This window comes from Cottoperca gobio, chromosome 5 (assembly GCF_900634415.1).
Source record: "Cottoperca gobio chromosome 5, fCotGob3.1, whole genome shotgun sequence".
Classification (NCBI taxonomy): domain Eukaryota; kingdom Metazoa; phylum Chordata; class Actinopteri; order Perciformes; family Bovichtidae; genus Cottoperca; species Cottoperca gobio.
In genome coordinates this window covers 19,324,424-19,345,112 of record NC_041359.1, presented here as the reverse complement: position 1 = coordinate 19,345,112, position 20,689 = coordinate 19,324,424, and the positions used below count along the sequence as shown (strand labels likewise).

General features: G+C 40.6%; 1 protein-coding gene across 1 annotated transcript in view; it reads right to left on the bottom strand.

Moving 5' to 3' along the window:
* The window catches only part of LOC115008481 (RNA-binding motif, single-stranded-interacting protein 2-like), a 23,953-nt gene extending 4,310 nt beyond the window's left edge, over nucleotides 1–19,643 (bottom strand). The window contains exons 1-9 of the mRNA XM_029432100.1: nucleotides 19,518–19,643; nucleotides 9,552–9,712; nucleotides 4,847–4,905; nucleotides 4,278–4,369; nucleotides 1,163–1,320; nucleotides 983–1,062; nucleotides 745–854; nucleotides 533–576; nucleotides 231–324 (exon numbers count right to left, since the gene is read on the bottom strand). Of these exons, the coding sequence (XP_029287960.1) occupies nucleotides 231–324; nucleotides 533–576; nucleotides 745–854; nucleotides 983–1,062; nucleotides 1,163–1,320; nucleotides 4,278–4,369; nucleotides 4,847–4,905; nucleotides 9,552–9,712; nucleotides 19,518–19,589 (870 nt within the window). The 5' untranslated portion in view covers nucleotides 19,590–19,643. The remainder of the gene's footprint in view (nucleotides 1–230; nucleotides 325–532; nucleotides 577–744; nucleotides 855–982; nucleotides 1,063–1,162; nucleotides 1,321–4,277; nucleotides 4,370–4,846; nucleotides 4,906–9,551; nucleotides 9,713–19,517) is intronic.
* Nucleotides 19,644–20,689: the final 1,046 nt, after the last annotated feature.

Below are 20,689 nucleotides of genomic sequence, written 5' to 3'. Positions count from 1 at the left end.
AGAATTTATACTCCATCACAAGTTTGATACTTCTCTGCTTTCTGTCTTTGAGAGAGAGAGAGAGAGCGAGAGAGAGAGAGAGAGAGAGTAGCTCATGTTCCCAAATATTGACTGAACTTTCCTATTCCCTGGAAATAACATTAGAATTCTTCATTTCGCTAGTGTTCCCCTTTAAAAAAAGACAGATTAAAAGTCAGTATTTGAATTATAAAAACAATGAAAAGTCCCACCTGGTAGGATGAGACGGGAGAATGCATGTAGGGTGAGAGGGAAGTCTGGGCGATCATTCGGTTTGGAGCCAGACTGTAGGGTGAGGAGTAGAAGCTGCGGAACAGACGGAGCAAAGCAAGAAGAAAACATGAAGACAGCCACACCATGTCAACAATCTGCTGTGTGTCTCCAACTACATTAACAACATTTCTGTGTGCCTGCAATGTCCAGCAGAGGGCAGCACATCCCCACAGTTTGAGTACGACTTTTATTTTCCTGGAGGGTTGGGACTGTTTTCAGTCAGTCCATGCATACCACTCACCCATTTTGTAAGGCTGCGGGGTCATACGCAAGAGTCATTCCTCCCTAGGAAAACAGTACGCAGGATTCAGAATTAGTGAGGTCACACAAACACTTGTTTAAACAATTATAAACAAACTGTACTAAAACCAGTCATCGAGCGCACAGTGAGAAGGATGTTCTTGCTTTAAATGTCCAACAGGAAATGACACGAGTTAAAAGTGGCCATCTTACTGTATCTCCATCTCTAGCCCAGGGCCTTCCATTGTGGAGGTACTTCCCCTGGTTCTGCCTCTTCTTCTGACCTCCGTCTGCAAACTTACATAATAAGGGCTCTGTGGGCACTGTGAAAGCAACAGATCAAACAAGAGAGTGAATTCAATGGTCACAGCGAGGAACAAAAAACACTGAGCTCTGGCACCAACAACAACAATATCTGGTTCCTAAAACACCAAACAAACATTCCACGCACCAGGCACTCCTGGTGGAGTCTTGATGAATTTGCCGTTGAAATGCTGAATTATGGCCTCGCACTTCTCCGTGGACTCCATTCTGAAATACAGTCAAAGTCAAATTTTATTCTTCTTCGTTTTTTTGTGTGTGTGCTGGAATCATCACACACACCACCGTGAAGTAGTGTATCGTGTCTGACCTGGCAAATCCCACACCACGGCTGGTCCCGTTAGCGTCGCGGAGGATGCGTGTGGAGATGACCTGGCCAAAGGACTTGAGCATGCTCTCCAGCTCTTGCTCATCCATCGACACTGGCAGGTTGGAGATGTAGAGGTTGGTGGGGTCCTGCTCTTGTTGCTGCACAGGAAGTGGACATGAAAATCAGTTCACATACAGATCTTCTTTGGACCTACTTGAAGAGATGGGATTCTTTTTGTTTCACTGTAATACCAATACAGGTTTGCATTATAACTATTGCTTCATTAGTAGCTCCGTATGATTACTACTACACTACTTGCAGTTGTCTCAGAGGACATACGCCCAAATGACTTCAATAATATTTATCTTTTGTTTAACACTCACATATCTTTGCTAATGCATTTGCATCTGTGAATGGAACATTTCTTATCACTTCCCAAATCCTTTTCACACTGCAGAACTTCCTGTGTAGGCAGTACTGTGACCCGTCACACCTGCCATCGCTCTTGGCACATTAATACTTCACCATATGCGAGCACCATGTCAAGCATCAAATTTTAATGGGACCTAATACGGATCAAATGTTTTGAAGCAATTAGCATCAATAAACTGAAACCCTGAATCATTTGTCACCCATGTGCCTGGTGTCATTGCCTCAACTAAGGCAGTCTGGTTTTTTAAAATCCCCAAGCACGCATGAATATACTGACACATGCTAATATTAATTTGTCTGCAAAGATTAAGTCGCATAGTCACGAGGAATGTAGTCTAATTAAGAGATCTGCAAGAGCTGCAAGTAAAGAGAGTTTATTGAGAGCCTTATTTTGTTCCAGTAGCTTGAAAGTGAAACCTTGTGTGACTGTGCAGAAGCATACAGGAAGCCAGGCATGAAGTTAAGGAGTTCAGAGAGCAACAGGAGCCTGGCAACCGGGAGAAAAGAGGCAGGGCTAAAAAGAGTGGAAAGGGAAACAGAGAGTAAAGGAAGAGGATAGAGCAGAGGGAGGGTGGGAGAAATGAGGAGCTTAAAAGGCTGATATTTGTGTGTACAGAAGGAGGGAACTGACAAGATAGTGAGAGTCTTGAGTAATTTGGGTAATGAAAGAGGAGGATGACAGAAAAGAGCAAAAAGAGGATAAATGAGTGCCTGCTGATTAACAGGCTCGTCTCTTCCATCAAAATGTATTTTATCGCTATCATTTTCCATTTTGTCGCCTCTTCCTAACACTCGCTACTATTAGCTCGCTCTGCAAACCAGTTTTTCACTTGTGCGGAACAGAAACTGTCAGATGCAAGTCAAACTTCTATCTCAAATGAAGATTTACTGCCTCTATGAACCGCCTGGCCAAGAGATAACCTATTTTCTGTGATTGTCGTCACTCTGGGTGCGGCAATACGCACAGTGGCATACCGTGGGAGGTCTTGGGCCAGATGAGACTAATGGAGTTCACAAAAGGAAAAGGGAAAAACTCCCTCTTCTTTTATCTTTGTATCTTTACCTAGGCTAATACACACGATATCCCATTTTCATACTCAAAACAAATATCCATCCTGCCGTAGGACCCCGCCCAGGCATATGAGAATGGGATTTGCCGAGGCCTCACAGAGCATATTTGTTTGTGGTTCCAGGCCTGAGGTCTGTTGAGGTGTGTCTGTGTATTTGCCATCTTGTGTGTCGAGCAGCAAGCTGACGTCTGAGTTTGAACAGGGAGGTGCAGGAAAGTAAGAACGGATCTATTTTCAACTCTGCCGTGGTTCTCCCGTCCCTTTAGCACGCGGCTCCTCTGGGCCCGCAGCCTCAGGGCTGGGGTGGTTTGTTCGGTGACTGAGCATACTCTGAGGACGGCGAGTGCAAGGTGTGGCTCATTCTGTTCGTGAACAACACTCTGCAGCAACCATGGTGAAGCAGCAAACAGGTGAAACTACACTTGAGAGTTTGATATTGAACTGATTTTAGACAAATGCTTGTTTTTTTTTTCTGGCGTGGGGTAGCCTAGTGAATCTGAAGCAGCTGTGTATGTTTAGGTTTTTATAGTAGTTATCAACACCTCTGACTGAGCACATGTTGTCTGGGTGAGTCGAGTCTTGGTGTCCAGTTGCACTTGCCGGGTATTGAGATACACAGGATTGTGTGGCCCTCTTACAGAGGAGGTGCAGAGAACTTAGACACCGGGTTTAGTTGCACTGGACTGGTTGAGGTCAGCTGGCAGTGTGGATCTGTTACAGTTTTCCGGGGCTGGGTTGAGGGAGATCCTGGTGTTACATTGCAGTGTGTCTGTTTGGGTGCAGGACATGGATAGGGGGGCCGGGACACTAGGGTGGAGTGTATTAAGTGCTGGTGTCAGCCCCAGGCCTGGGCCCAGACGATGGACAATGCCAGCTCATTGTGCCTGTCCCATTGACAGTGTGTGTAGTGGCACCCTCCTCTGGGTTCCCTCAATGGGGAGTCTGAGAGCCAAAGGGCTCAGCTTAATGGGCCGACAAGAGTTGCTTTGACTGCAGACACTTGGACAAAGAGCTCAGAACAAGCGCTACAACAGTAGCAGGTTAGCAACATACACAAGCACAGAAACAAGGGTGTGAGGGGAGAGGAGAGAGAGAAGGCGGTGAGGAGGGTGATGAAGAAAGAGAAGAAAAAATGAGGATGAAAGGGGAATGCAGTAAAGGATTAACAAGCAAAGAGTGGTGAATTAACAAAAAGGTGAGTCATTTAGCCTGTAACAAATCTAGTCTGCATCAAGCCAGACTGTATCCTTCTTGTACCTGTCGATTATTGGCAGAGGTTCACCCAACTAAGTACAACATAACACACGCCTCCCTATAAACCAAAGTTTATCTTGCACCCTTGCCAACAGGACACTCACTGCCAATGAGGCCACTTCATGTAACCTTTTACATGATAGAGAGGGTGAAAGTATGCTTATGGAGAGAAAAAAGGGATTGCCTTTGACTCTGTGGTCAAAGTTTAGCAGGTGGCTCTTTTGGGATCAATACATTTTAGAGAACAGCCAGACAAGACCGGATCATGAAGTGAACTTGAGTTTACCCTAATTGTGATTTGGGGGTAAAAGAAGTGGTGCCTGTGTAACAAAGCTAATCAACAGTTGGCAGATTCTTACTTTGGCCATCTGAGCCTGGACCCCGCTGGACTTCAGAGCTGTAACAGCTTTCTGTGCTGCTGCCGGACTGTCGAAGTCCACAAAGCCATATCCTGTAAAATAAACAAATCACATATTAAAATTGCGGTGATGTTATTTTTCTTTTAGAGGTATGGGCTTTCTTGCTGAGAGTTAGATAAGAATATCAATACCACTCTCGTATCTGTCTGTCAAATATGAAGCTAAAGCCAGGTTAGCTTAGCGGGGGGAAACAGCTAGCCTGACTGTCCAAACACTTTTGTATGTTTTGTATATTAAACATACAAACATTAGCGCCTTGACATTTCTTTTAGCTTTGAAAGGCGCTTTATAAATACAATTTATTATTATTACTACATGTTAATTTAATAGATTTAGAGGTACTGGTAGCTACGTTGACAGAGCTAAGCTAGCTTTTTCAGCTAAACTAAGCTAAACATCGGCTGGCTGTAGATTCATAAAATGAAATACTCTTTCAATAACCAACAAAGTGGGAGAAGTGAACTCAACTGTCACTTAAATAAATGAGTTAAAACGACAGTTTAACTCACCTTTACATTTGTTGGTGGTTTTATCCAAGATGGCCTTGGTCGACACAATCTTCCCATATCTGTTGGGACAGACAAGAAGAGAGACAGAACACAGGATCAATGTCTGACGAGGGGACGGAAGGAATCTGCTACTACCTCTGCATACCAAACACTTCCTCAGTCTGCCTGACTACAGGTGTAAACATGAACACGTACTCTTTCACACCATCAAGTGTGTCTTGTTAATTACATTTTATGTGTCACAGAAAACGTTGTCCGCCTCCACCCTTTCTGTCTGTGTTTGCTGGTGAAAGCTGTACAGTTACTCTGTTCTCTGGCGGCGCTTTCAACAGACAGGAGACAGCACCCTAGGGCCAAAAACAACTTGTTCCAGGCCTGTCTGTACCACTCACACATACACGCAGATTAACACACAAACAAACACCTCTCTACTTAAAACAGCTCTGCTCTCGGGTATTTTTGGCTCAAATTAAGCTTTTAAGTGTTGTCACTGGCAATGTCTGACTCACAAATAGAAATATTAACGTTCAAGGGAACTTACTGTATACTTGATCCATTTAATTGCACAAAAAAAAGGAGAGAAATAGTGTATGAAACAAATGTGTTCTAACCTGTTATATAAGTCCACGGTTGTCAATAGAAAAACATGACAAAGGCCAATCAGTAAAAGAGGAGGATCAATGAATGCATTGATGCAGAATCAGACAGTCATGCTATGAAAATCTCCTCAAAAGCAGTAACTGAGAAGTGTTGTTTAAGATGTGGAGAGTACTGAATTGCAGTGTTTTAGTACTGTGCATCAGCACTACAGTATAATAGACCTGCCCTTGTCTGGTGAATTTAGCCAGTGAGTTCCTCTGTTTGGGCGACATGGCGTCTGGGCGGAATGTACACTGTAACCTGATGCTTCACCCCTCCGGTTCACCTTCCTTCCCACCACATCCCTCTCCCTCGCTCTGTTTTTCCACCCCCACATCGCAGCGCACCGCTGGGTCCTACACTCCCGACTTCTTTTAGTGGACATTTGCCCAGATGACTCAGAGCTGACAAGTCACTGCAGAGAACTGGGTCACGACAAAGTGGGGCTGCAAGTAACGATTATTTTTTATTATCAATCCATCTGCTGATAATTGTCTCGATTAATCATTTGGTCTATAAAATGTAGATAATAGTGCAAAATGTCCATCCCAGTTCACAAAACCAGGGTGATGTCTTTAAATGTCTTGTTTTGTCAGCCCAACCGTATATATATATATATATATGAGATATATAGATATATATATATATATATATTAGATAGTATATATATAATATATATATATATATATATAGATCATAGATATAGGAGATAGTATTAGATATATGATATATATATATATATATATATAGATTATATCTATAATATATATATATATTATTAATATTATAGATAATATTATATATATATATATATATATATAGATATATATTATATTATATAATATATATATTCTATATATATATATATATTCTATATATATTAAATTATATCTTCACTTCTATATTATATAATATATATATATTCATTATATATTATATATATATTAATATGTAAATAATAATATATAATATGATGTAAACAGGAGAAGAGGAAAAAGCAGGAAATGTCCATATTTCAGAGGCTGAAAACAGCATTTTCTGCCATTTTTGCATGAAAAATTACTTTAATGATAAACCGATTATCAAAATAGTTGGCAATTATTTTGCTGTCGATTGTCTAAATCGATTAGTTTACTAATTGTTGCAGCTCTACACCAAAGTATTTATGCAAAACATGTGCGGCCTTATCACTTCCAAGTTTCTAAAATGTACATGTGCATACAGGCCATGCTTTTGTTTTGTGAAACAAAAACTATTTACATTTATATGTGAACAATCATTCAGCTAACATGATAAGCCACAGCTGGATGTGTGCATTCATTCATTGATAGATGGATACATTATAGAGGACACTTCCGCACTGCAGAAATTAATAATTCATCATCCACTGCCACAGACCCAAATGACCTTTGCATAGGCTATGTTCATCGTTTCCCACTGCCATCCAACAGCTGCAAAGTGGTCATTAAGCTTGATATCATTTAAACCATTCAAGCCAGCTGACATTTTACATTTCTTTTGCTCATATCTCTGAGCTTTTTTTTCCTGAACAAATGTAGAAACATACATGCAAAATGTACAGTTAACCATTGTGCAAAAACTAGAGAAATATTCAAAGTTTTGTAGTTAAAACAAAGCAATATAATATTATATTGCTTTGTTTTAATAATGTGGGGCTCAAATGGATGAACCATATCAACATTAATTCATCTTAACTAATATTAGGCATCAATTCAGTGAAACTGACTCCATTTGCAGTGAATGGTAAATGGAGTGCATTTATATATCGCTTTTCCAATCTTTGCGATCACTCAAAGCACTTTACAACACGTGTCAGCGTTCACCTATTCACACACATTCATAGAGTCAGAGGCGACCATACACGGTGCATTTCAGCACACACACACACACACACACACACACACACACACACACACACACACACACACACACACACACACACACACACACACACACACACACACACACACGTTTCCTTATTATTTAACAGTCCAACAATCAAAAATATTAATTAAATTAATTAAAGTTAAGGACAAATAAATAATAAATACCAAACAAAAGTTTTTTCCCACAATCATAAATACTTTCTGGGATTTTCCTAAAGTGCAGCTCATACCTTCAGGTTGAATAACACTGAAGTCTTATTGATCAGTGGGAGTTTTCATAAGAAGCATGACAAAGACAAAAAACGCTGTGTTTCATGTTTTCCCCAACAGAGACACCAGAAGAGTTCGAAGGTCCAAAAACAGTGACTGTGTGACCCTCCGCTTACCTCAGCCCCTCTGCAGCAGTACAGCAGCCCACCACACTGCGGAGGCCACAGGGACTTAAAACACCGCTCTGACCCACATGCGACTGTCTGACATTCTTTCCCAGCAGGCCATGCTACCTACTTATTTAAGTTTCCTCTTCAGAGGTAACCCTCCCACCCTCCCCTGAAGCCTCCGTCCTCTGTCGACTTCTCTAACAGCCCCACAATGACTTCTCTGTCAGTCTCCTGCTTTTACTCTTTAGTCCCTAACCGCAGATTCGCTTTGACAATGTGTGTGTACACTCAGATATTAACATGATTATCAGATATGAGCCGTGTACATTTGCAATGTGGGTTTGATGTTTCAGAGGCTTCCTTGTGTAGGGTCAGAGTGGTTGAGCTGGAGAATGACACACACACACGCACACACATATTACTCAGAGAAGGCTGTGGGTGTTAGTATTGTCAAGTCAGGTTTTATTAGCTATGGCCAGTGCTTGTTCAGGGAGGCGTGTTGTTACTGGGAATGACCCGAGGAGATGACGGATGCATGGCTAAGGTTTACAAATCACTTGTGTGACATACAGCATAGCCCTAACTTGCAGCAGCCATAACCAGTTTGGTTGCTTTATTACCGGGGTTTGATTTAGTCCGTGTGTGTGTGTGTGTGTGTGTGTGTGTGTGTGTACATACTCTACAGACTAGACTGTTTGTGTAGGGGTGTGTAAGTCTTCGTTCACTGCACTGGAGCCAGTTCAACTTCACACAAAGTGAAAGGTTAGATCAGGACATGAGGAGGCAACATGCTGCACCCTTCTCTGGCCTCTTCTCTCCTTCTTTACCCCCCCTTCCTGTCCTTTTCTCAACTCTCTGTATTCATTCCCTATTTCCCTCTAAGGCTCTACCATTTTGCTGAATGTTTTAGTGTTTCCTGAGATTGTCAAGGTTTAAATCAAACTGGCTTGAGTTGTGGTAATTCAGCATCCTTATTCAAAAAACCACTTTTCCTTCCTTCCTGCCTAAATAACTTTTTTTTCTGAACTTTACGGACATACCTTTCCTAATTATTATAATATTTTAATATATTTGACCATTGGCCTACATACCGGCACAGCTTACATATTATTGAGATTTTGTTACATGATCATTTGGAGTTTGTAATTGATTAACAAACCGAACATAATACATGCCTATCTTCTTGAGATATTATCATTAAAACGAATAGTTTGACATTTTTGAGAAATTATGTTTATTTACGTTGTGTGGCGTTCGCCGTGTGGCGTTCGTCGTGTGGCGTTTGTCGTGTGGAGGTATGTTGTGCACCATTACGCCGTCCATATGCCATATCCCAGAGTCTTTCTCTGTGAGGTTGTGTTTTTAAAGAAACAGCTACAGCATGTAGGTTCCCTAAAATACTAAAGTAATTTCTGTATGTGAATGGATTAAATAAACAAGATATAACATGTTAACTACGGAGCTGTAGAGTTGTTGGCAGGTGTATTTTCGACCTTTGGACAGAGCCAGGAAAGTTGTTTACCTCTGGTTCAAGTTTTCATGCAAAGATAATTGTCTGCTGGTTATAGCTTCATGCACAGACAGGACTCATATTGATCTTCTCATGTAACTCTTGGCAAGAAAACAAATAAGCGGCACACTATTTCTCTATAAATGAGTCTCATGATGTAGAATTCTTGAGGATCAATCCGCATAACAGAACATGTCTGTGTGACGTTGCATCCTTTCCAATTTCAATATCGTCAGTCCATCAAAAAAAGAAGTTTAGAAATCACTCACGGTTGGCAGAGCTTGACCAGGTCTTGGTCTGTGGTCCCCGGATGGAGGCCGCGGATATACAGGTTAGTTTTACTCAGCTGTTCCCCGCCCCCGCTGCTGTTGCTGCTACTGTTGTGGTTGGGACTGGGGGGCGCCATTTGATGGCTGGAGGACACATAGGTCTGTTGCAATAAGAAGGAAACTGAATTAGTTGACTGCGCATGAACACACAAAAGAAGACAGTGAATATTTCATATTCTTCAACACCAGCAAACTTTGAACAAGCGAAGCCATGTTAGTTATTATTCAGAGTGTGAAGAATTCAGAGGAGCGTTTAAAGCTGAGACAGAAAGTAATGAATGAGACCAATGATTTTGTGGGAGCTGCGAAAGAAATGATATCATACAGCCTTCATGTCAACACTCACCAATAGTGCTTTCTGAGGGGAATGTGGGGCCTCTTGGCTGCCTACTCCATATAGGGAAAAGGGGCCTCTTACGCTTTCTCCGTGTTGAGTAACTTCTTTTTTACTTTCAGAACCACAAAAAAAAAAATCTTGCGGTATCAAAACCAAAGCTCTTAAGATCTCAAACTAACATTTAGTCCATCTGATGATGCGGAAATAAATAGACTTGACTCTTATTTTACTTGTACTTATGGAAGCAGGTATTTCTAAATGATTTGCTGCCATCTTATTAAGTTTGCATGTCAACCTAAACTCCCAGAAGCCTCAGGGGTTCAACACTGTCCTGACATTTCCCTCCTAATGAGACCATGAGTAGCAAGATGTAAAAGCAGGGTTCAGTTCAGTCCACATTTTTATACAAAGTCCATTGATCAAAACAAAGGAGAATTCAAAGAGAACAGCACATTAGGGGTTTGTTACTACAAGACAATACATATTAACGTGCTCATGTTGCGACCATCTGTCATGAGCTGCCGTCAAACTCGTCCACTACTGAACTTCTTTCTAATTTCTTATGATGGGTTGTTTTGTTTCATCAGTGAGTCTACGAGGACTTTCCAGCGAATACTAGTTGTAAACTACGGCCGTTTACTAGTGGATGACTCACCACTAGGAACATGAAAGGCTGTTGCGCAACAACCACCTCTCACTATGGGATCGTGGCTCTCCTTGGAGAAATCAAACAAAAGATTGTGTAACCATACAGGGGAATATTTTTTTTATTTTATTGGGATAAATGCGGTTTCATTATCACTTTGAAAAAAACACCTCTCTTTCCAGGAATAGATCTACTGGCTGGTTTCCAAAATAAGACTGAGGCAATAAATGCACTTGAGTGCAGAGCAGGCTCGCCTGAACTGGCAAATGTCTGTTTGCTGGGAGAAAAAAATTATCTTACAGCCAAATGTTTTCATTCAGTGTTGCCTTATGAAGGATTAAGCACAAAATAATATGCTTCCTGACTGAGCTCAGCGCCATGAGGGTGCAGCGTCTCATTGGAGAGAGCGACTGGACGAAGGCGACAAGAGGACAAAGGGTTAATTTCAAAAGAGGGTCACTGATCAGACTGGTGGTGTTTAGGAAAAGCCCAGCAGGAAGTCACAGTCACACCAGGACCACCAGCAACGCCAACCAATCCCGCTAATTAGACGCCATCCATAAAGGCACGAAGCCCCTCTCAGACAGCCCCTCTGACCTCTATTTTGCCAGCAGCACGGCAGACGATTCAACAAGAGGCTCATTTGTCTGAAGATAATCCTCTCTTCCTCTACTCCTGCTTAAGAAAGCTGAAAAGTTTGAATATGTTTGTTCATGTAAGATACAAAACCTGCTAAAAAGTAAAATGAAGAAAAAAAAAAGGCGTGCGCATTCTTTCCTTTCATCGCTTTCATTTCAGGGATATTTACACATGTACACCAGTAAAAAAAAAAAAAAAAAAAAAAAAAAAAAAAATTATATATATATATATATATATATATATATATATATATATATATATATATATATATATAATATATATATATATATATGCTCCGAGGACAAACAAAACTTTGTGTTCTTGTTGTTGCTTGAAATGATAAAGATCCAGATTGAAATTTTGCACTTAATTCAAAGATTCAAATTCAGAACACAACAAACTAAAGCATAAACTCAAGGTCTTTTTGACTGGGAATTGATCTGCATTATCTTGTAGAAAAATGTTTCTTTTATTATGTCAATTGTCCAACCCCGGTACATTTGAATAATAAATAAAGCACCATCCATTTATTTACAAAAAAGGTTTGTTCCAATGGAAAACATACAAACTCAGCACGAGCCTTCACGTCACAGTGTATCTGTCACGTCACAGTGTATTTTGTGACGAATACGTTTTTTGGAGGCAGATCATTTGTGAATGAAAGAGCAGGACAGCAGAGACCTGTAATCACATACACACACTCGGAGTGCCAAGTCCCAATCCAGCTCCAGACTAGACCAGGAGCACACCATTGCAACAAAACCCCTTAAATCACCAGTCTGACACGCACACACGTAAGCAATCTTTAAGAGCTGCATAAGAGTTTGAGTCAAAAATAAATGATTTATGATCTTTAAACTGCTGACTAAATGTAACATAAACATCCCAAACTGAACTCATCAAATCTAAGCACAAATGGCCTTTGGTGCCCTGCTGGTTGGTGATTACATTTGAGGCTATTACAGCATCTTTATGCATTTGATTATGCACGTGTTGTGCCAAAACCCTAAGCTGAAACACAACTTTCTGAAAAAATAAAATAGAAATTTGATTAGTTGAACATTAGTTGCTGAGTCGAGCTGCAACGATTAGTCGACTAATCCATTGGACAAATAATCACCAACTCATTTGATAATTGATTAATCATTAAAGTAAGTAAAACGTTGCTTCTCCAACAGGGAGACGTTCTGATTATCTCTGTTTTACATCATAATGAACTGAATATCGTTCTTTCCTAATTTTCGGTCATTTTATGGAGCAAAAGATTAATCGAAAAGATAATCGTTAGATTAATCAATTATACTAGTAATCATTTAAGCAGCAATCTAATCCTTTGCTTCTATTTAACAGACGAGTAGATCATTAATCAAACAGGTCAGCCAACTTCAATCATTATACTAAAAGTTAGAACATCTGATTAAATCCATTCATCCTATATTGACAGTTGATTAAAGGGCTTTCAGATATTAATAGATAGTCCGAGCATTACCATCAGGTATTACCGCTGACAGGACAAAAGAACCATTTGAAACCTGAACCTCAGAAGACATTTGGGTTTTGATGGGTTGGCATTTCTCCTCCTCTGCTAAACATATGCTCCAAATTCATAACAAAAGGCTCAAATAAATAAAAATCGCTGGATATTTTTAGGACCAAACTTAAGGTAAAAATCAAGAACACTTCTATAAATAAAAACATTTCCTCTACCTTGATGTAAACTTACATCAATACTTAGAAGCTGGCAGGAAGTGTCTTTCTCAAATACTCCTTTGTGTTGGTGCCGACTGACTTTCATCTCTCAATACACCAAAATGTACGTTTTCATTTCATGTGTTGACAACAGAATAAGCTATGAAGCACTTTAAACATTTGCTACTGTATCTCTGTTTCGATTTACAACCCTCTTTTTAGTCTCACTCCTCTGTTTTTACGTCCGTCTCTCCCTGTGGGGGCTTCTCCAGTTGACCCCAGTTTGACCCACAGAATTCCATGGATTTCCTAGCTGTTGGGGGGTCTGCCTGCCTTCCCGTGTCCTGACTGCCTGTCTTCTCCTCAGGCAGGAAAGAGCCATGGCTGTGTGACCAGCTGACTGACTTACATGCTAATGCACAGATTTATAGCCTGGCTGAATGAGGGCGCAGTTTCCGGCTTGTATAGAGTTACGGCGCTGAGCTGCTGCTTTGCACCAGCTCCACTTTAGCACCGACGAGGAAAATGAGTCATGGGAAAAATGATTTGATACCTAAAAATCTTCGCTTCTGAAGCATCAACAAACATTTTGGAAAAGCTATTTGATTCTAAAAACCAAATCATTTCCTGTTTGCCATGTTGATGAAAAATGATTTAACTACTAATTTGTCATAATACTAGATATTGGAAAAATAGAATATGTATTAGCTTCATATTAGCCGAGGGTTCGTTGAGGACCGTGTCTTAGTAAAGTAGTAAGCCGCAGAATGGCGACAGGCAGGAAATGTTCTGCATCTGCGTTTGATCTTATCACACACGGCCATTTGAATGAGAAGCTCTGCATTCCAACCAGGTGACAGCGACACCAAACTCACGTCTAGACTCGTCCCTGAATCCTCCTTCCTTTCCGTCTCTAACCCTCCCCTTCCTATTGTCTTTTTTTTTTTTTTTTTTTAAAAGGCACCTTTTAATCTTCAAACTGTCTGTCTCTTAATGTCTGTTGATCACACCTAGATGCACATGAACGGTGCAAATGCACATGCATGTACGGCTTTCAAGCCGGGTCAGGTGGCGAAAGCCCGAGAGCTTGGAAACAGATACTGACAAAAACCGGCCCTCAGCTCGGCTAGAGATCTAACAAAATGTGAGGCACACAGAGTGTCTGGCATCACTGCGGTATTTGGCATCAGATTTCTGACAGCTGTGCTTTCTCCAAGGACTCCGTCTCCCTCTCTACCTGTTCACCTTGGCTGGTGCATGCGTTTGGCAGTGAAGCTGGGGGACCAATCCAAAACATCTGACACATTAAACAAAGCGATAGATACAAATTGAACTGGTGAAGAGCCAGAAGGACAAACGTTACTGTACAGGAGAGTTCAGTGAGGACAGAGTCACTGCAGCGGAGCAGCTGCTTTAATACACAAAAAGTAGCTCTATAGAGAGCAATTATTATTTGTGTATTTAACGTATTACACAAAAAGGTGTTTGTTGCAAGCATGTGAGAGTTTTATACACAGACATTATCTTTAGCATTTCAAGAAAATGTAACTAAAGCAAGATGATCATGTTGATACTCGCTAATACTCCCTAGTATAATATTTATAGCTCAGGGACCATCGCGGACATGGCGGATCGCGAGGATGCGGAAAATATGAATCGGCCTTTACTCGTACTTGATGTTACCGCAGGCGGTCGCTCTGCTCAGAGCTTGAAGCTGCATTCACTCATTTTTGACCACCAGGAGGAACACAAACTCCAAAACAAGGTCAAAGTTCATATGGGTCATTTGTTAGCAATTGACTACTTACAAACAAACAGTCACAGTGAAACATTTTTATCCCATTGAATGAATATAAATCCAAAATGTAAGAGAAGCACTGATCAGATATGCCGGACTTGTAGTGGCTTCGAGCTTCTTTGTCAATGTAATTATTTGGTGCCACGTCATTCTCATGCTACGTTACATACAAAGTACTTTTATTCACTTTAAAATCACTGTAGTCAGTATCTTTGTCTTTAACTGCTGTTTGATGCCGGGCAGGTCGTGTACTGTGGGTTTATCATAGCTTGCTTGATGGAAACAGCTGCCGGCTGCTGCGGGAAACAGAATTAACGAGAGCCGTGAGACTCATCCACGCTATGAAGTCGAAAAACTAGCTAAAAAAAAAAAAGGCATAGAGCTACAGACTGCTCAAAAAGGAAAGTTTCACCAAGAACAAGATCATTTGATTAAATGTAAATCAAAGTATGTGACTTTCAGAGCAGTATTAAGCTAAATACGCACAAATCTTATTCAAAATGAATAGTTTGTGTAGGTTTCTTTATTCTATTAGAAATGAAATGTTGTCCAGTTGTTGAGGTATTGGTAGTTACATTTTTTAATACAAAACACTCATCAAGGGAAAAGAACACACATTACTGACGCCTTTTGAGATTAGACATTGGCTGACTACAATTCTTCCATAAACACAATCCTGCAATAAAATAAAAGTGCAACTATAAACACACAGGCTCGGCATTGAAAAGATGTGAACTTGGTGAATACTTTAATGAAAAAGGTTGCCGTTAACACTCAATTAGTTCATTTCTCACTTCACTTCTACACGCCTGGATATCACAAGGAAATAAACATCTTCTTCCAGCTACATATAAGTAAAGGTTAAATGAAATGGGTGTATTTATTATTTATTCATTTCATTGCAGGTTGCTCGTCTAGTTAAAATGCTCTTACCAGTGTTAAGAGCAGAGTGATTTAGCGCTGCCTGCTCAAAATAAGCCCTTGTGATTGATTGGAAGGTTTCCATGGGAATTATTAAAGTGCATGATTTGATTCACCAAAGCAGGCGAGCAAATCCAATCAAGTTATAAAACACTAACTGTTATTATATGAATTAATTATTAACTATTATGACAAGCAGCAATGATCCGGGCCAACCCTAATCTTTTTTCTCTCCTGAATGTACTGGTAGGGTTATTCCACTGTAACATATAATATAAAACATAATTCATATTATGTGTCATGTTATGCAATTACTTTTTGTAAAATGATTCAGTTCTTTTTTTTTGCCACCAGCAAATGAACCATATTCTCTGTGTGACGGGCTTCATGTTCATCAGCCACGATAAACAATCTGCGACATGACGAACACGCTTTACCAACCAAACTCTGTATATGCTGATCAAGGCGTTTTATGACACTCATTTCATTCTATTAATAACCGTAGCGTTCTATGTTACAAGGTAAAAAAATAAAATAATCAATCTGTCCTAAATGTTTTCTGTGTCGATGTGTAAGCTTTTTTAACAAGCCTCTTTTGTTTGGAAGCCTTGTTTTGAATTCATTAGATTCCTTTGCTGCCCGCACACAGCAGTCAGACTCTCAGTGCTGTCACAGAGCAATGTCACAAACGCTAAGAATACTCAGCACGGGCAAGAGTTGGGAAACGCTGGTGACGCCTGAAAGCTTGTAGAGTTGAAAGTGACAGGGTGAAATCACTGATTTAACTTCTGCTATTCTGCCATGTCTGAATGGCCTTAGTGAAACCCTTTAAGTCCGCGCGACAATTCAATGCTCCAGTTGTACGAGTGTGTGTCAAAGCATCCAGATCTTTAAATCACAGCAGTTCACAGTGAGAAGGATTCCCGCCAACACGAGAACAAAAATCTGATTGACGAGTAAAAAAAAAAGAAGAAACCAAGCCATTCGATGGGCCCCTGAGCGAGACGCGTGATACCTTGAGAAGCGACAGGCCGCCTCCTGTTATTTTTCCATCCAGGAAGCTTTACACGGAAACCGGATAAAATTTGATTTGAGAACATTAATTCTATTTATTTGAGGGAGGAAATGAGTTGCTGAGTCAGGGGAGGAGCAGCTGGCTTTAAGCACAACAGAAACCAAACGCCTCTTAGTCGTTGGGCTCGGTAATCACCTTCGCACACACGAAGACCGCTTTTTCTCACCGTGTTTATTTTGTGATCCGGCTTTTATTTTGTGTACTCATGCAGCTCAGGTATGGCAGAATGTGAGCAAGAGATAAAAATAATGAGGAGGAGGAGGAGGAGGAGGAGGTGGAGGGAATGTTAGGAATAACAAAACAGGAACTTGACCCCTCTGTGAACTTTAGCTCCACAAAGTAGAGAAGCTAGGGGCCACTGAAACAACTGGAGGAGACAACTTAGACTGCTTTTTACATTCTTTATTTGTAAAGCTTCTTCTGTATGTATATAGTTCATAGTGTATACACTCGGGTCAAGTTCATTGTATAGCGCAAAATCACACATTTCCCCTCAAAAGGCTTTTACAATGTGTTCAGCATATGACACCCTCTGTGTATATCATTTTAGTATTAAAGAAACATACATGCAGTTACATCCTCCATCTGTTCTTGTACTTCTGTTGCTGTGTGGTACAGTTTCAATAAGATTACATGTTATCACTGGTTCCTGGGAAACTCACTGTTGGGGGGTACCTTTGTGAATTTCACTTTAGTAAAGATTCAACCTGTGTTCCTATGATGACAGACTGGTCAGTTAATAACCGCTCCAGTGCTGCAGTCATCTCTGCCTGAAGGAAAGGTTCAACATTTTGGGGAAAACGATGGAAGATTTTATTATTTTTGGAGCCAGGCTAACGTTTTCCCCCTTTTTCCAGTCTTTGAGCTAAGTTAGCCAGCTGCTGGCTATAGCTGCATATTTAGTGCTCAGTCATGAGAGTGATGTCAATCTTCTCATCTGACTCTTTAACTCACTAACTTTGGCTCATTAGGGCTTTAACTAACAAGTATTGTCTTTATCAAGTCATCGTCTGATTATTTTCTCGATTATTCAATAATTGTTTATTGTTTAATTGCTGTGTTTTTTCTTCCAGAGACCAGTGTCGTCTTCAAATTGCTTGTCTGACCATCAGGATATACAGTATTCACCATCATATACATGACAAAGAAAAGCAACAAATCTTCATATTTGAAGCTACTGTTTGAAATTGTTGTTTTAAAAAATGGATGAAACAAATAATCGATTATCAAAATAGTTACAGAATTGTATTAAATCACTTAATCTTTGCTGCTCGAACGCTTATAGTTGATATCAGGAGAGACATATAGCTAGTGAGAAACAACAGAGACTCATTTAAAATAATGAAACTGCAAGTGAGGACACTTTCAAGACCTCACCTCCTGATTGCTCACACAGTGTTCTTCCTTTTAAAAAGTGCCTTAACATTTTTTTATTGGTCCCTGGTGGGTGTAAATGTTTTGCTGTAAGAGTTAAAGGAAGGAACGGTTTGTCAAATAGTCTCCCCATAGCAACAAATTGAGGTCCAACCTGGTAACAGCGTAAGTAAAGAACTTCATATAAATGTGTATTCAGTGAAAATGCAATGTGACTTCATTAAAACAAATAGCAAATTGTGTTGTGCGTGCGAGTGTGTGTGTCTGTGTAGAACAAACAATTCAAACACAATGCTTCCTCTGACAGGCACTAGTGTTGACATCAGATCTGGGGAGGGATGAGCAGCCAGGCGGTGCCCAAGATCACAGAAAGACAATATGTCAAAATGCATTTTCCAAATGCCATTTTGGGTCCAGGAACACACAGTAACACAGCCAGAGCAGAAGAACAGGAGGAGCTACTGTGAAATCACAACATAATGTCGCCATGTATAATGAAAGAGCTTTTACCATCACTTCTAAGCCTTTATAGTCCATAGAGGAATGATACATGCAACCTACACTGCTCCAGAAAAGGGATTTTAGGATGAAAAAAGAAACAAAAAGCCGAACAGCTCTGCCATCAGTAACCAGAATCATTTTTGCACTTTTAACACATTTTTTAATAAAAAAAAAAAAAAAGGTATTTCATTTGTTATTCTAGTCTTGCACTGTTGTACATCCAATGTCGTTTAGAGAATCTTTCCCTTACATGTTGGTTACAAACGTGACAATGTCAACATTGAATGCAACGACGAGAGCGCGATTCATAATTCTGGGAATGTAGTCATCAGGGTCTGGTGGGGTTTTTCAAGGGGTGGGGCATATTCCGCTTTCAGATGGGAAACAAGGAAAAAAAAAAAAAAAAAAAAACTTTGCAAACTTACGCGGCAGCAAGACAATGAAGACCTGATTTAACACTAGATATGAGTGTCCAGAGAAAGAGGCAGAATTAATGTTGCCTCCCAACCGACCCCCCACTTCCACAAACACATCCCGGCTCAGACGCGCTATCCCAACACGGTACAGTTACCCATAAAAGTTGCTCTCCACCATTGACTTTTTTTTCAAATGAGTGAGCAGAGCCGTATCGACATCCTTACTGTACTACACACGCACAAATACTACGAAATAAAACACCAGGCGTCCAACATGACAGGACCAAGCGGTGGCTCATGTCCCCCCACCTACACGGACCGTGGAGCACGGCTGCTCGATAAACTCTATTTCCACTCCCACGAAGTCTGAAGTTAAATTCAGTACGTTTCGCTTTTTCAAGGACACTGCAGCTCACTGTCACAAGCCCTTTTCTGTCGCGACAGACACGGGCGTGTTGCCCTGCAGGGCGAAACAAGCCGAAAATAAGGGAAAAGCACGAAAGCGTTTACCTTTTTGCTGTTTCTGCTGTTATAGCCGTTGTATGGGTTGATTCCTGCCCTTGGCGGTACGGAGAGCAGCATTTTTCTCGGCGCTATGTCCGGAGCGGCGAGCACAGCCCAGGCTGCCAGCTGACGTCAGCAGCTGGGGAAGTGAGATCCTGGAGTCCCGCTGCTTGACTGCAAGTGGTGCTGCTGCTGCAAGCAGGACAGGGGCCCCCGCTGCTGGCCCCTGAGCTACTTTTTAAGGGTCCCTTCACGCGGCTTCAGGGGGTCCCACAAGAGAAGAGGGGATTAGCTGGACTTCATTCACCGTCCTCTGTTATTTCTCCCACCGGGGGACACTGTGGAAGAATAACTAGAAAACAAAGCCTCTCAACACGGTGACTCTTAAGACAAAACGCTTGTAAAATCATGTTATGGTGTACTATGTTTTTGTCTGCGGGTCCTTAATTCTCCAATTGCCCTCACTTCACTTCATTAGAGGTATTCATTTATTCTGGGCTTTGTCTCCTTTAACAATCTTAAAACATTATAATCTGCATTCAAATGCACAACAAAACCTTTACACCATATATATTTCCAATATCTTATTGACTATCACTAACATATTTTAACTCGTTATAGGGATAGCAGCCGGAACAAAAATACAGATTTGTTTGTTTTTGTTGACCTTTTTGAAAACCAAACTTTACATAAAGACAGGAGTTTTATGTGTGTCAAAAACAGCTTGAAGAGAAATGACAGCCAAAATGAAAAATCAAATGGTAAAATTCTCCTGAAGGTTTAAGCCAACAAACACAAACATCCACGTGTGAGTAAGGGCATTATTGAAGCATGATGGCTTGACATGTTTTTATTATACATATTTTACACCTCCTCTTCAATAATATTGAAACAGCACATAGTTCTGTTGATGACAGCCTTTAGACTTGTTATCTTTGATAAGGGCATACTATAACAACTCCATCACCACTGATAAGGGCAGACACAACTCCACCACCTTTTAACCCAACCAGAGAGTGTGTACTTTTGGTTTTGCCGCCGTCCTCTTCTTTGCTTGTATAACCTTCTCTCGTGTTTGTTTGTATTGATTGCTCTTCAAACTTTGTTGTAGAAACTTGCGACACAGCAATATACTCCAAACAAAGTCATAACAAGTCCTAGTTAGGAATTCTGTATGG